This window comes from Haematobia irritans, chromosome 1 (assembly GCF_050003625.1).
Source record: "Haematobia irritans isolate KBUSLIRL chromosome 1, ASM5000362v1, whole genome shotgun sequence".
In the NCBI taxonomy this organism is placed as follows: Eukaryota; Metazoa; Arthropoda; class Insecta; order Diptera; family Muscidae; genus Haematobia; species Haematobia irritans.
The window spans coordinates 197,352,575-197,366,136 of NC_134397.1; the positions used below are offsets into that span (position 1 = coordinate 197,352,575).

The window sequence follows — 13,562 nt, forward strand, 5'->3', positions numbered from 1 at the left end:
TTATTATAATAATAATAATAATAATAATAATAATAATACTGGCTAAAATAAATAACATATATTTTTCAAACTGTGATTTTATATATAAGAAGTTTGAGAAAACTTTTGCCAAAAACAAAATGCTTAAACAACTCTACGTATATAACCATATGAAAGATTTAAAATATTAAAAAAATAATTTGAAATTAAATTTAAACCAGTCTACAATTAAAATTATCAATATTTTTGTGTTTATAAAAAATGTATAATTGTTATAAGGAGTACAAACGGCAAAAATGGAATAGCAAGTGAGTTTATAATTAAATTGCTTTCCAATATTTAAGAAAAACAATGGTTTTGAAGAAGAAACATATTTTAGTTGAGAATAGTTACAAAATCGAACCTATAAACAGTCAGCAATATGTCAAAACTCTAACTCTCAAACATTCAAGTTTCGACTTAAAGAAAAGTTGATTTACGAATATTTAACATTTTTTGAAAAGTCAGTTAAAAAATCGACTTTTCCATATGTACGTTACCCAAGCGAGGTCAGCAACTTAATTATTAATGTCCAAATAACAGAGTTATAAAAAACCCGGGTTTTTTGAAAGTCGGTTTTTCTCAGTTTGAAAACCCCGGACTCTTCCAAACCCAGTCAACGGTGTTGATTGAAACAAATAACCGGCATAACCGGTTCAATCGGTTTTCGGAAAATACGTAATTTTGAAGGGAAAGCATAATTTTATTGTCACAAAAAATTATAATTTATTGAAATTTAAACACATTTTTTAAATTCAAATTTACGTTGCTCTTGTGTGGAAGTATTTTCATAGCATGTGATTGTCAAAATTTGCCATTAAGTTAACAATTCTACAATGAAAAAATAAAAACCGAAAGCCGGTTGTTGAGCGCTTAAAAAACCGGTTCTGCCGGTCCACCGAAAATGAGATTTTCACGAATCCGACAATCGGTTTAAAAAGATAAACCGGTCCACCGGTTTTGATCACTCTAAGTGTAATACAAGGTGTTTGGTGAAAACAAAATCCTACAATCGGTGTAAGAAGATAAACCGGTCCACCGGTTTTGATCATAATACAAGGTTTTTGGTGAAAACGTGTTGGTGTCGGAAAGCTTTTTCTCTTCATCAATACGTCTCTACAAAAAGTTCGACTTTCGGAAGAAAAATATGGCAAAATAGATAGAAATTTCATTGAAATTCAGAAAATCACTACACAGAAAAAAATGTTTGGTTTCAATGAAGAAATTAATCGATCCAATTAGTTTTTAATTGAAATGTCTTCAATCATAGAAATTAACGTATCAATCATGAACGTCAATTAAAAACTTTATTGATATAATTAAAATGCTAATTGATAAAATTAATTTTTGTGATTGATTTTGATTTTCATGAAAAATATTGTTGAACCAATTAACATTTTTATTGGAAAAATATTGGTGATATTTTTTTCTGTGTACCCGGTTTCGGCTTTTGTAACGGAATCCGGTTAACCGATTAATCGGTGTCGGTATTGGACACCCTAATCGTGACCCAATTTTTTTGTAGATTTTGACGAAATAACACTCGACCAATATTTTTTTTTTGGCCGAAGACCACACTGAACATTTTAATTTTCGATGATTGTACTAAACACTCTCTAATTGTAATTAAAATATCAAAATTTTGTTTAAAAATCGACCTTGTTTTATAACGTAGCACATGGCGATTATATTCAAGTCAAATTCCATAACTGGCCATAGGATTGATTTTTTTCTACAGTATTTGCATGTGGTATGCGATAGCACACAAACTTAATACGAAAACCGAATATTTTTTTAGAAATAAATCTGTTTTGTATAGAATTTTGATCGCGTATTACTGATGGTTTACCTGGGGATAAAACTTGAAAATAGACTTTTTGTCAAAACAAAACAAACGACTTCGACTTTTTATTTGCCAAAATCGATGTGAAAATATTTTCGCTTTGATGGGTTTAATAAAATATATTAACTTTTGAATATTATTGTAGTTAAATCTTTGCTCTTATAAAACTCGTATGAAAATAAATAAGAAATAAAATATTACATTTAAAATGAGTATCCAAAAATAAACGATAGTTATCGATATATCGTCATATTTTAACCGTTTAACATTTAATGAAAAAAAATTCCTACAAAACTTCATGATTTGAGCGTAATTGAAAAACAAATTACGTCCAATCTTTAGCTTTCCATAATAGTACATGTATGTGGTTGTCAACATCCTGTTGTGGATTTATGGATTTATATTGATTTTTAAAATGATCAAAATGTGTAGGAGTTACCACATTTTTCACCGTTGTCGTCTCAGCTGAATCCATATAACGTGATATCAGAGATCGATAACGTCTGCCAATTGTTGCAATAAGTGGTACATTTTGATTTGGTACAGATATAATTGATTTGATCTATAATGGATGAAGAGATAATTAATAAATATTTATACAAAAAAAAACAAAAACAAAATTCTTCTAACATACTTCATTTTCATATGGACGAAATACAGCAATTGGTCGTAATGTATTCACTTCGGCAATTATTAAACATCCCCATGTAGTTCCAATATACAATTCCTGACCATGAGCACATAAAGCTGATATTTGACATTTTATAAGGCTCAAATGTTCATCGATGGCTATGCTTTTAAGCGATTCAGAGCATGGCAATAATTTGGAACAATCCAATTTATTTTCAATTGTTTTATTTTCCGCATGCCATTGATAAACCATAAAACCTGGATAAAGGCATGTGAAAATGTAACTTTCATTGCTACACATTCTTGCCACGCGCAAATCTTCAATGGAATTTGGTTCATCGCTATGACATAGAGCCTGGTGACCGCATACTCCGGTTTTACTCAATGGAAAAACATTTAGTTTGCCTGCCATTTCACCGCACCATAACTCATAAGTCCTGTAAAAGAAAGCATCATCATTACATCACTATTAGTTTTGGCCAACTCAAATAGAATATATATTATTTATCATAGTATGAGACGAAAAACGTCGGATAATATTCTCTTCAAAGAATCTTTATTGCGGGTCGAGTAGGTGGCAGGGTAAGAAAATAGGCAACTTGACTGATATTCGTTATGTTATTCTGGATTTTCGTGGCACAGAATTCTCATGAATTCTGTTCGGGCATTTGAGTTTTTTTTGCTGGACCTCAAACTCTACATTGTTCAGAAAATATATTTTTTTAATTGGTGTAGGCATGGCCTCGCTAACATACATCCCCCCTTCAGGTTTCCCAGTCTTCCCCTTATTGTAGCAGCATTCCACACAAGTTAAAATCTACTCTTTCGCATACTTTCGAATACGGAGAACCAGAAATGATGCGTTAACCGTTGTATAGTCCTCTTAAGACCAAAATTGCCCATGTCATCATGGTAATATTTTACGATGCGCCATCTCGCAGCCTTTGTTACAACAAACAATAACTTGTCACCCAATTTACGATACAACCGTTGTCCCTGGAGCTTATAATCATTTCAAATTTACGATTATTTTTCCGATTTCGTACCACCTCTAAGGACTCTGATAATATCCAATAGCCATTGGTCTTGTAATTGCATTGTCAAAAACCGGTCATGAGTATCTATTGAAATTTGCATTACGGGCCCATCTAACGGTGCTCTACGATAGCATCAATATGCGACATTCGGCTTCCAGGTCTATGGCAAAACTCAAAATCATACTCTATTATACTCATCCACCACCTTGCGATGTGGGGAATAGTTTGTGTTCTTGATTGTAGATATAGCGGAACAGTCAGTGACAATTTTGAACTTCTTTCCAAGCAGATAAAAACGGAATATTGGAAGTGATTCAACCATGGCTAACACTTTCAACTCGTAGCTATGGTATCGAGACTCGCACTAATTACATACTCGACTGAAGAAGCTAAGCACCCTCCATGAGCGTCCGTCGTCAATCGACCAACCCTACTAGCGTCAGTATGGGCCTCATGACACGCGCTGAAATCTTATAACGCTAACACTGGTTCCTTACATAACTTCTTCTTCAGCATCTCAAAAACATTATCTTGTTAGCCGCAGCCTTCGTCATAAGCTGAAAATAAAAATCTTTTGCACAAACTTCCGGAAAAAATCCACATAATCCCATAATCGGCGCACTTCGGTAACATTAGGCGGTGTCTTATATTTTGTTTCACTTTGGCTGGTGTCACACCGCGATCATCAATACGATGTCCTAGGAAATAAATTCTACCAATAAGTAATGTGCATTTATCGTATCGAAACTGGATTGCTTCAATATTCCCAAAAATTACTCTAGCACACGTATACCATCATCCACCGCCGTACTGGCTGACATCACCCAAATAAGCGATAATTAAATCTGATCGACATTTCATAACAACCTTATTCATAATCTCCTGGGAAACGAATGGGACGCTTACACGCCCACCAGTCGTTGCCATATTGTTGTTGCGAATAAGCAGAGAATGGATGAATATTTCCTCTGAAATGCTTTCTTGGAATCGTCGAAAAAAATCGGATTAGTCGAAATTTGTATTTCCCCTGGTTAATTGCTGCGTACTCGAAGGCATTCGTTCGCCTGCTCAGCAAATATTTCGTCCAACAGTAATTGGTACATAAATCCCATCAGCACTCTGTCCTGGGACATTATTCGTCGCAATATGTGGAGTACTATATAGTCACTACTTCCACTTTACTATTGCGTGTTGACATCTGGGCAGATGGACCCTTTGTACTGTTATCGAAGCACAAAAACTCAGGTGAAGATGCTCTTAAAGATGCTGTATGCGTTGCATTAGTGTTCAAGCTTTGATAGGAATTATCGTCCGTATATTCGCTGACATTTCACGAATTACTCGTTCTTTTCCACAATCACGTGTGTATACATCCTTTCGATTAAAACTGACTTTTTACCACTCTGTGGTAAACTCGAAACTTTCCATTTCTTCTTCAGTTGTTCCACTTTCAGTTTTTGTAAAGACTCCATTGTCTCTGTTTGTTTTACCGTTAACCGTATTTTGTCACGTACACCACTAGCATAAAATATTGACTGGATTTATATTTTCTTTTCAAACAATAGGCGACGTATCTTATAATTTCAATTTAAAAAATTGTTTATCCCACTTCTGATAATGTCAGGGATACCTATTCAATATCAATTTCAACAAAGTAGGGTCTAATATTAAATTCAATTTATTAAAATATGAAACTCCAAAAAAAACCAAAAGCATCACTGATCTATTACAAAATTCAATGAGATCAAGTCAATGTAATACAAAAATAAGAAAAAAAAGCAAACAAGGAAATACATAGATTATTATTAGGATTGTTTGTGGTACTACAATAGGGGGGTTGTAAGTCCTTGGGCATGTTTAAATACTCTGTGCAAATCCCGGTATTTATGGTGATTTGTTGTTGTAGAGGCTTGAAAAACAAGACTGAAGTAATAATCCGTAAGTTCTTGTTGATTTCGATCCGTGTTCATTACACCTGATTATGGTGAGAGCCTTTGGGTTGAGATTCGCCGCTGTTGTTGTTGTAAGTCCTTGGGCATGTTTAAATACTCTGCAAATCCCGGCATTTATGGTGATTTGTTGTTGTAGAGGCTTGAAAAACAAAACTGAAGTAATAATCCGTAAGTTCTTGTTGATTTCGATCCGTCTTCATTACACCTGATTATGGTGAGAGGTTGAGATTCGCCGCTGTTGTTGTTGTAGCAGCTTGGAGAAGCTGATGTAATAATCCTTATGTTCACGTTGACTTCGCTCCCGCTTCTTAGCAGCCGATTATAATGGGAGTCCTTATTCTACTCTACAGACGCTACGGGTTATTTCTAGCATTTTGTCGGTTTTAGCAATGCTTTATATCTCCTCCCCTTTGCATTGGATCCGATTGTATTCAAAACTCCTGATTCTAATTCTGAGTTATGCCGGCTAATCTCATCACGGTCATCTGAGAATTTCGTTGTTTTTGGTGGGAAGTGGGAGCGTTCACACCCATTTCAAACAGAAACGGTGTAATCGGACGACGTGCTCAAAATTTACATATTCCCAAACTTGATCAGCGTATACTTGTGCTGATCTTCATACCACCATATAAACGCTTAACCTGTTCCGTGTGACAGAAACAGTGTTGTTGCTTGCGAATTTCAGTTCTGAATATATTTTTTAAACGTCATTTCCGGGTTTAGTATGACTCCCAGGTACTTGTATTCTGATACAATTTTAGTTCCTCGTCCTGGAATTTCCCGTGAAGATAGCCTACCTCCATTTCGGAATAGCATAACTTTCGATTTTGTGGCGTTGACTATAAAGCTCCATTTTTGCAAATTTCTTCCATGTTATTTATCAAGAATCGGAATGTCGATAGATCTTCAGTTAGGACGACGATTCATCGGCATATAGCAATACTCTTATATTCCTGTCAAAGAACTCGGACTGATTCAGTCAAAAACTCGGACAAATCTTCTCCATTCCAAACTGCCGTTTGTGTATTCCTATATATGTTTCCAATTATGCTAACAAATATATATATATACAATTCAAAGATGGTACAGTTTGTAAATCAGTAGGTTTCATGATTTTCTATCAAATGCAGCTTTGAAATCCACAAAAACGCGTATACCTTATTTTTCCCGACAGTTCTTTACATATACAGGCTGATAGATTGTGAATGTTGTCCACCGTCGAGTAGTTTTTTTTTTCGAAAACCGACTTGATATTCCAATAATATACTATGCTCGTCAAACCATCTTTCAAGCCTTTGATTAAACACTCCCATACATATTTTTGCCACAATGTGAAGGATATTCCTCAATAGTTTGCCCGATTTTCCAAGCTTCTTTTTTTACGAGTTGGGAATATTACAGTACTTTGAAATTCGGAATCTATTCTACTCTTCTTATATATTTTCAAAAGCTGAGTGTGAGATTCGTCCGTGGCATTGGAATTCGTCCGTGGCGTGGAAGAATTATTATATGATCGTGTCTTACGTGATCGAAGAATTCATACGAGATCGTGTCCGTACCATGTCAGCATGTCCTTTATTTCTGTTACAGTTATGTCCTGGTCAAAACTAGTGTTTGTTGTGGTGAATATTGATTAATTCATGTTCTGGCTTAAGAAGTTCCCTGAAATGTTATTTTAGTATATTTGCTGGGAGCCTGTGGCTTATATGAAACTCTTGATCATTTATTTCTCGGACAATTTTCCACCACTCTCTTCCATTGGATATTTCATTTAGATTTTCGGTGAGGTTAGCATAGTACATTCGCTTACTCGTTTTGCAAGCTTCCTTCCGGCATTTAGATAGTTCTGTTTATCTAATACAAATGAGGATTTACGAAATTTGGCTAGTAAATTAAAACATGTTTTTCTTGTCCAATAGCATTGGCTATTTAACCACCTCTTTTTTGATATGAACAAATAATAATACATTAAATCAACTAAATATCAATTACTCACCCTTCAACCATGATGGCACAAGCACAGTGCAATATTAATCCAGAACAGATTTCAGTTAAAACGAATGAACCTTCGGCAAAGGCACAATTCGAAGGAACTTTGCAACTATCAACCAAAAATACCCGCCCGTTGTGTAAACCCACTGCAACTCGTTCAATATCTCGCAAATAGACCAGACTTATCAATGGTGATTTAATGGCTGGATCTAATATATATGAAAATATATGCGTATAATCTGTTAGACTATAGGAATGTAAAGTTCCAGCTGCATCGCCTATCCATATGCATTGTTCTATTATACAACAGCAAAGCATATTTATTCGTGGCAATCGAGTTGCTGACGATGTGCGTGACGACGAGCCTGATGATGAGGATGCCTGCAATGATGAGGGGGTATTCAGCGGTGAAGAGGATTGAGATTTCAGTGAGACTTCTTCAACTCGTGGTGATTTTGGATCGGAAGAGATAAATTTGTTAGTGCATTTAATTGTGCTCGATTGTAAAAATTGACCATGTATAGTGGTGTCCAAAATATCAATATGAGAATTATAGCCAGGTAACCATAATTCTAAGTCGGAAGACTCTTCTGTTTTAGTAAATGGAAAAAGTGTTTTATACTCATGAACATATTAACCAAATACACTGCGGATTTCTTACCTTCGCCCATGTTGTTGGCATTATTAATGCTAAAGCCACCACACACAACTTTATCACTGTGCGGCAAGGCTATAACATCCAGTAAATGTATACATTCAGGTGCTGTGAGTATGGAAACAATTTGACTGGCTGTAGGTCTTTTCTTAGGCAACTCATCCCAGCATAAAACCATGAGATCTAAACAATAGGTTGGAAATTGTGTTTCACGTTGGGTCAAAGCTGGTCTACTTCCTTCCAATATGCACTCTTTAATCGATTCGTGGCCTTCGAAAGGTTGCCGTAAACTAATATTCTCATAGATAAACATACCAAAGGAGAAACAATCAACCTAAAAGTTTAAGGATATAAACATAGAAAATAAAGTTAGTCAAGGGAACTTACAAAAGCCTAACTGAATTTTAAAAAAAAAAACCTTTCCAAAGATTACAATCATATACCTTTTCAGTGTATTCTTCTTCTCCGTTGTAGCGAATAATTTCCGGGGCCATAAAACCTTCTGTGCCTCCAAATCCTTTAGAACCACTTGGAGCAGTCTGGCGACTTATACCATAATCTGCTATTTTTATATGTATAGAATTACGTGGACTATCCTCTCTGAAAAGCAAAGAAACAATGTTTCGATTTGATCGAATAATAATTGTCAAACTTTCAACTTACGCATGGGGCTGAGGAAAATCCCAAACCAAAACATTTTCCGATTTTAAATCACGATATATAATCCTTCTACGATGTAAATACTCAATTGCTCGAGCTGCTTGTAATACCAATATTTGGAATGTATGCGGACCAATGTGAGCACCACTGCGCCGATGCTGACGAAGAATCGAATCCAAACCACCCATTGGTGCTAGTTCTAGAACCAAAGCCAATGGTTTAATACAAATACCAACGAGCGGTACAATATTCGGATGTTTCAGTGTCAATAGCACAGCCAACTCTTGTCTAGCCGTGCAATAGGCCTTACATGCATGCTGCAATGGATCACGATCCCATTTTCCAAGCGCAACTTTATATGCCATTAATGCACTTTCTTTGGCTCTTGGACCCGGTGGTACTGGCTGCAGCATTTTCATGGCTACTGACCGGAAATTACGAGATCCTTTAATTTTACATGTTGCCTTGAATACAAAACCAAATGCTCCACGACCTAACAGAGAACCCTTTATGATACTTTCCGAATTGATGGTATATTTTTCGGGTATATCGGCGAAAACGACATCAGGAGCCAATTTCATCATGACCATTTCTAAATGTACGGGACAAGAGATTTTTGTCTGATTATATACCGATAATATACATTCTTCAATCATCCAAGTGTAACAAACATTGGATATATCTGGAATATTATACAACGGATGACCATCGACAGAGGTATTACGTGATGAACCAGCCGAATCAGGACCAACACCAGAATCAGCATCAGAACAAAGGGAATCCTAAATTAATAGAGAATATAACATTAAAACCTCTACGTTACCAGTTTCCCATATAAAATTTCAGAGACATCAACTTTGGTTACATATTGAATAAGCGCCTTTAAAACATCCCCCAAACGACATAAAAGTCAAAAATAGACTTTACAACTAAAAAACTAACTTTTATCGAAAAAGGTCTAAACGGGCTTTTTGTCAGCTTCGAATTGGACTAACTATTGATATTCAAATCTAGTAATCGAAGTTGGATGACGGCCAATGACAAGGGACCTCATTTTTATAGCAGGCGTAGCACATTGCAGTGAAACCACTTGGAGAACTGGGAAATACCATAATTATTGAGGATAATCCACCGCTGGAAAACTTTTTGGTGTTCAGTCGAAAAAGGGGTTGAACCCACGACCTTTTGTAAGCCAGGCATACATGTACCCTGGCATTTATATTATTTCGCACAAATAAGTTAAGAACCATATGTTTGAGACTTCTTCGGACTTCTTGTATTATTGGTTGCTACCTCGTGATCTGCAATAGGTGTTCGTTGGTGATAGTGTTTGACCAAAATTTTCTTTAGACAACGAGTAATAAACACTTCAATTGCCTGTAGGTCTTTACTTGCAGAATTCCATGTCTCACAGCCATAGAGTAACATATTACCGACTTTACACAGTCGTTGTGTGTTGAGGGCCATACCTTCTTCAGAGATGCAAAATCGGCTCGGCCCTTATTGAGGCAACATTTTATATCCTTCGAGATACCACCTTCGGATTTTATTATGCTTCCCAGAATGTACTTACATTGTTAATTGGCTTCCCATCTACAGCAATTATATCATTGTTGCTCGCATTAATACGCATGTCTATTGTTATTTGGATATTTATTGACATTCCAGCAGTCGCCGCATATTTCATTAGATCGTTCAACATTCCTTGAATCTCCGTACCCTTATGCGCAAAAAGGCAATTTCGTGGTAGAGGTCACAGAGGTTTCCTTGTAGCGCCCATGTTATTCCTCTATGACTCTGAGATACTCGTGATATTATTACATCGAGAAATATTTTTAAGGACATGGATAAAACCATCCACGCTTTCGGAATCTGTTATCGTTTCTGGATATTCTTTTTGCAGGAATTTTAGTCCTAATATGAGGGATGGCGGAGTGGGGTTGCTTGTGTTGAAGAAGCTGAGCTATATGGTTGTTTATTCGGGTAGGGTTATGGTAATTTTGAATGCATTTTTATTGCGGTTGTTACTGTCACAGGGAATTTATGGCTGCCGACTTTGGGCTAATTCATTACGAGTCGGGTGTTCATTGGCAAATGACGATTTACATGCGAGGATTGTATATGCTACGGGATTCCAGAAGAAGGCGAATTTGATCCAGTATACATCTCATAAATGGATGACTAGTCTAGTTATTAGGTACCATCAATCAATGCGTGATCATCCGTATAGGGAATTCTTGAATTGGAGAACGTATTGCAGACTTAGGAACCGTTTTAAGTGAATTAAGAGAAACGTGAAGAAGACTGTTCACTTTAAACTTTTTAATTTAAAAATGTTAATAGTCAGTCCGATACTGTAGGTAGAGTGGAAGATTTTCTTCATTCCTTTGGAGATTATTACCGATTTTCTTTTGGTAATATTACATTTTCAGAGATTTACACTGGGTTTCGTGCAGTTAAGTCCAATTCAAAATGTTGAGAACTATTTGCGGTACGGTATGGCCTTTTTTATTACACATTGTAAATCAAATAATTACAACATCCACATTCTTCAGAGTCTGGTAGTCTACAAAACCCTATGAAGGAAAAGGATAGCTCTGATTTCCGGTCAATAGCACTCCTCCCAGTTCATTTTAAGACACTTGAGCGTGTGCCCAAACAACAGCTGATTTCATATTTGGAGAATGGCTCGTTGCTGCATGATTGTCAATGCGTGTTTCGGAATGGTAGGAGTACTGCAATATTGCTCTTGGGTCTAACAGATTCAGTTCGCAGATGTGTATCTAATGGTAATATTGGTGTCTTGGTTTCCCTTGATCTGGAGATGGCGTTTGATAGGGTTGACTACTTCGGATTAAGAAGCTATCTAGTAAATTTGCGTTTAGTAGAAGTGCATGTAAGCTAATTTATTCTTATTTCATAGACAGGGAATAATTTTTTTCATGTTGGGGGGTTTCGTCCGCTATCTTAAGGGTAGTGTACCCCAGGATTCGATTTTGGGGGTCTCTTCTCTTTATTATTGTTATCAATGCCCTTTTTGGGAATTTAAGTATCTGTTGTACCCCTTATGCTTATGCAGACGATGTACACTTGAGTTTTACATGAGCCAATCGATATATTAATGCTCCACGGAGTAAGATTGATTTGGCTTATTTCGTGGATGTCTTTGTGAATTTAAGTACCTGTTGAACCCCTTATGCTAATGCAGACGATATACAGCTGAGTTTTACATGAGCCAATCGATATATTATTGCTCCACGGAGTAAGATTGATTTGGCTTGGTTCGTGGATGTCTTTGAATAGATTTAGTATTAGTGCTCCTAAGACATCACTTTGCTCAGAAGTGATGTACCGAATCTACAGGTATGTTATAATTGTACCAACATTCAATTTGTGAGTAGTCTTAAATATTTGGGGGTGATATGGAACGAGAAGCTATCTTTTGACTGCAATATTGCTCCATGTTGTTAGTTTCGTCTAACGTACTATTTCTAGATTACTGCAATTGTACAACACAGATTTAATACAGCCATATTTTGTTAAGGAACGTTTAGCACATACTCTTATCATACCCCAAAATTTTATATTGCCTTGAGGTTTATTCGGATACCACTAGAAGAAATATAGTGAAGATACACCTTGCAGTCAATAGAGTAGTTAAGTACATACATTCTCGCAGATTAATTGATCATGCAAGTCCAGATGTTCACCGTTTTCTCAACTGTCCATTTTCTGGCTTCATACATTTTCGAATTCTGATATTATTTTACAATATATTCCGTAGTCGTATTCCGACTTTTCTCGTGAATTCTTTTGCGTTTTGCCGCTCAGTTCGTTGTCAGAGTAGCGCGACTATTTAATGCTCTTCTCCAGACTCTAAGAACTTTAGATGCTTCATTCCGTATATATCGGAAAAAATTCTTCTACATTTTACTGATAAAACATGATTTCTTTGTGAATTATTGTCAGTCCTAAAAATATGTTTCTTTTCTTCACTACCAATCTTCTAGGAACTAGAAACTTTATATCGTTCCTTTTAGTTCATTTGAATCAATCATTCAACTACTCACTATCTTTCACAAGCCCACAACTCTTATTCATAAGCAAGTAGAGGAAGACGAAGAAGAACGTTTGTATGAAAACTTATAACAGCTTGTATAAGTATATATTTAATATTCGATGTTTTTTAAACTGAATTAGTTTTTTTTTAATTTTTGAATAAATGCAGCTTAAATCATCTGTAGTATCTATGCAATACAAAAATATTCGCATTTGTTTTCTCTCTTACCTTCTCCCAGAAGGTAACTGTTGCTGACAAAAGAGGAGTGAGATAATAAATAAATAAAAAAGGAACTGTGAAACTATAGGAACGAAACTGACGGAACTAGTACCGGTCGTTTCATTTTGGAACTAGTTCGTGCTGGAATGACACAAGACTAAATAATACCTCCTTCGACTTTGACCGACAAGACTTCTGTTGACCAAAAGCATAACAGGTTGGCTGATAAGTCCCCGGTCTAACAAAGAAAAACACATTTTTGTCAAAATTCGTTTTTATTATTCAACATAGTTCCCTTCAAGAGCGATACAACGATTATAACGACCTTCCAATTTTTTTATACCATTTTGGTAGTACTCCTTCGGGTTTGGCTCAAAATAGGCATCAGTTTCGGCGATCACCTCTTCATATCAGCCAAATTTTTTCCCTGCGAGAATCCTTTTGAGGTCTGAGAACAAGAAAAAGTCGCTGGGGCCAGATCTGGAGAATACGGTGG

At 36.0% G+C, this 13,562-nt stretch overlaps 1 protein-coding gene across 2 annotated transcripts in view; it reads right to left on the reverse strand.

Moving 5' to 3' along the window:
- Positions 1-1,894: 1,894 nt before the first annotated feature.
- Lrrk (Leucine-rich repeat kinase) overlaps positions 1,895-13,562 on the reverse strand; it is a 37,138-nt gene continuing 25,470 nt past the window's right edge. For both annotated transcript variants that reach the window (XM_075292484.1, XM_075292483.1), the window contains exons 11-16: positions 8,791-9,569; positions 8,571-8,727; positions 8,134-8,461; positions 7,477-8,062; positions 2,496-2,928; positions 1,895-2,423 (exon numbers count right to left, since the gene is read on the reverse strand). In XM_075292484.1, the coding sequence (XP_075148599.1) occupies positions 2,187-2,423; positions 2,496-2,928; positions 7,477-8,062; positions 8,134-8,461; positions 8,571-8,727; positions 8,791-9,569 (2,520 nt within the window). In that variant the 3' untranslated portion in view covers positions 1,895-2,186. The remainder of the gene's footprint in view (positions 2,424-2,495; positions 2,929-7,476; positions 8,063-8,133; positions 8,462-8,570; positions 8,728-8,790; positions 9,570-13,562) is intronic.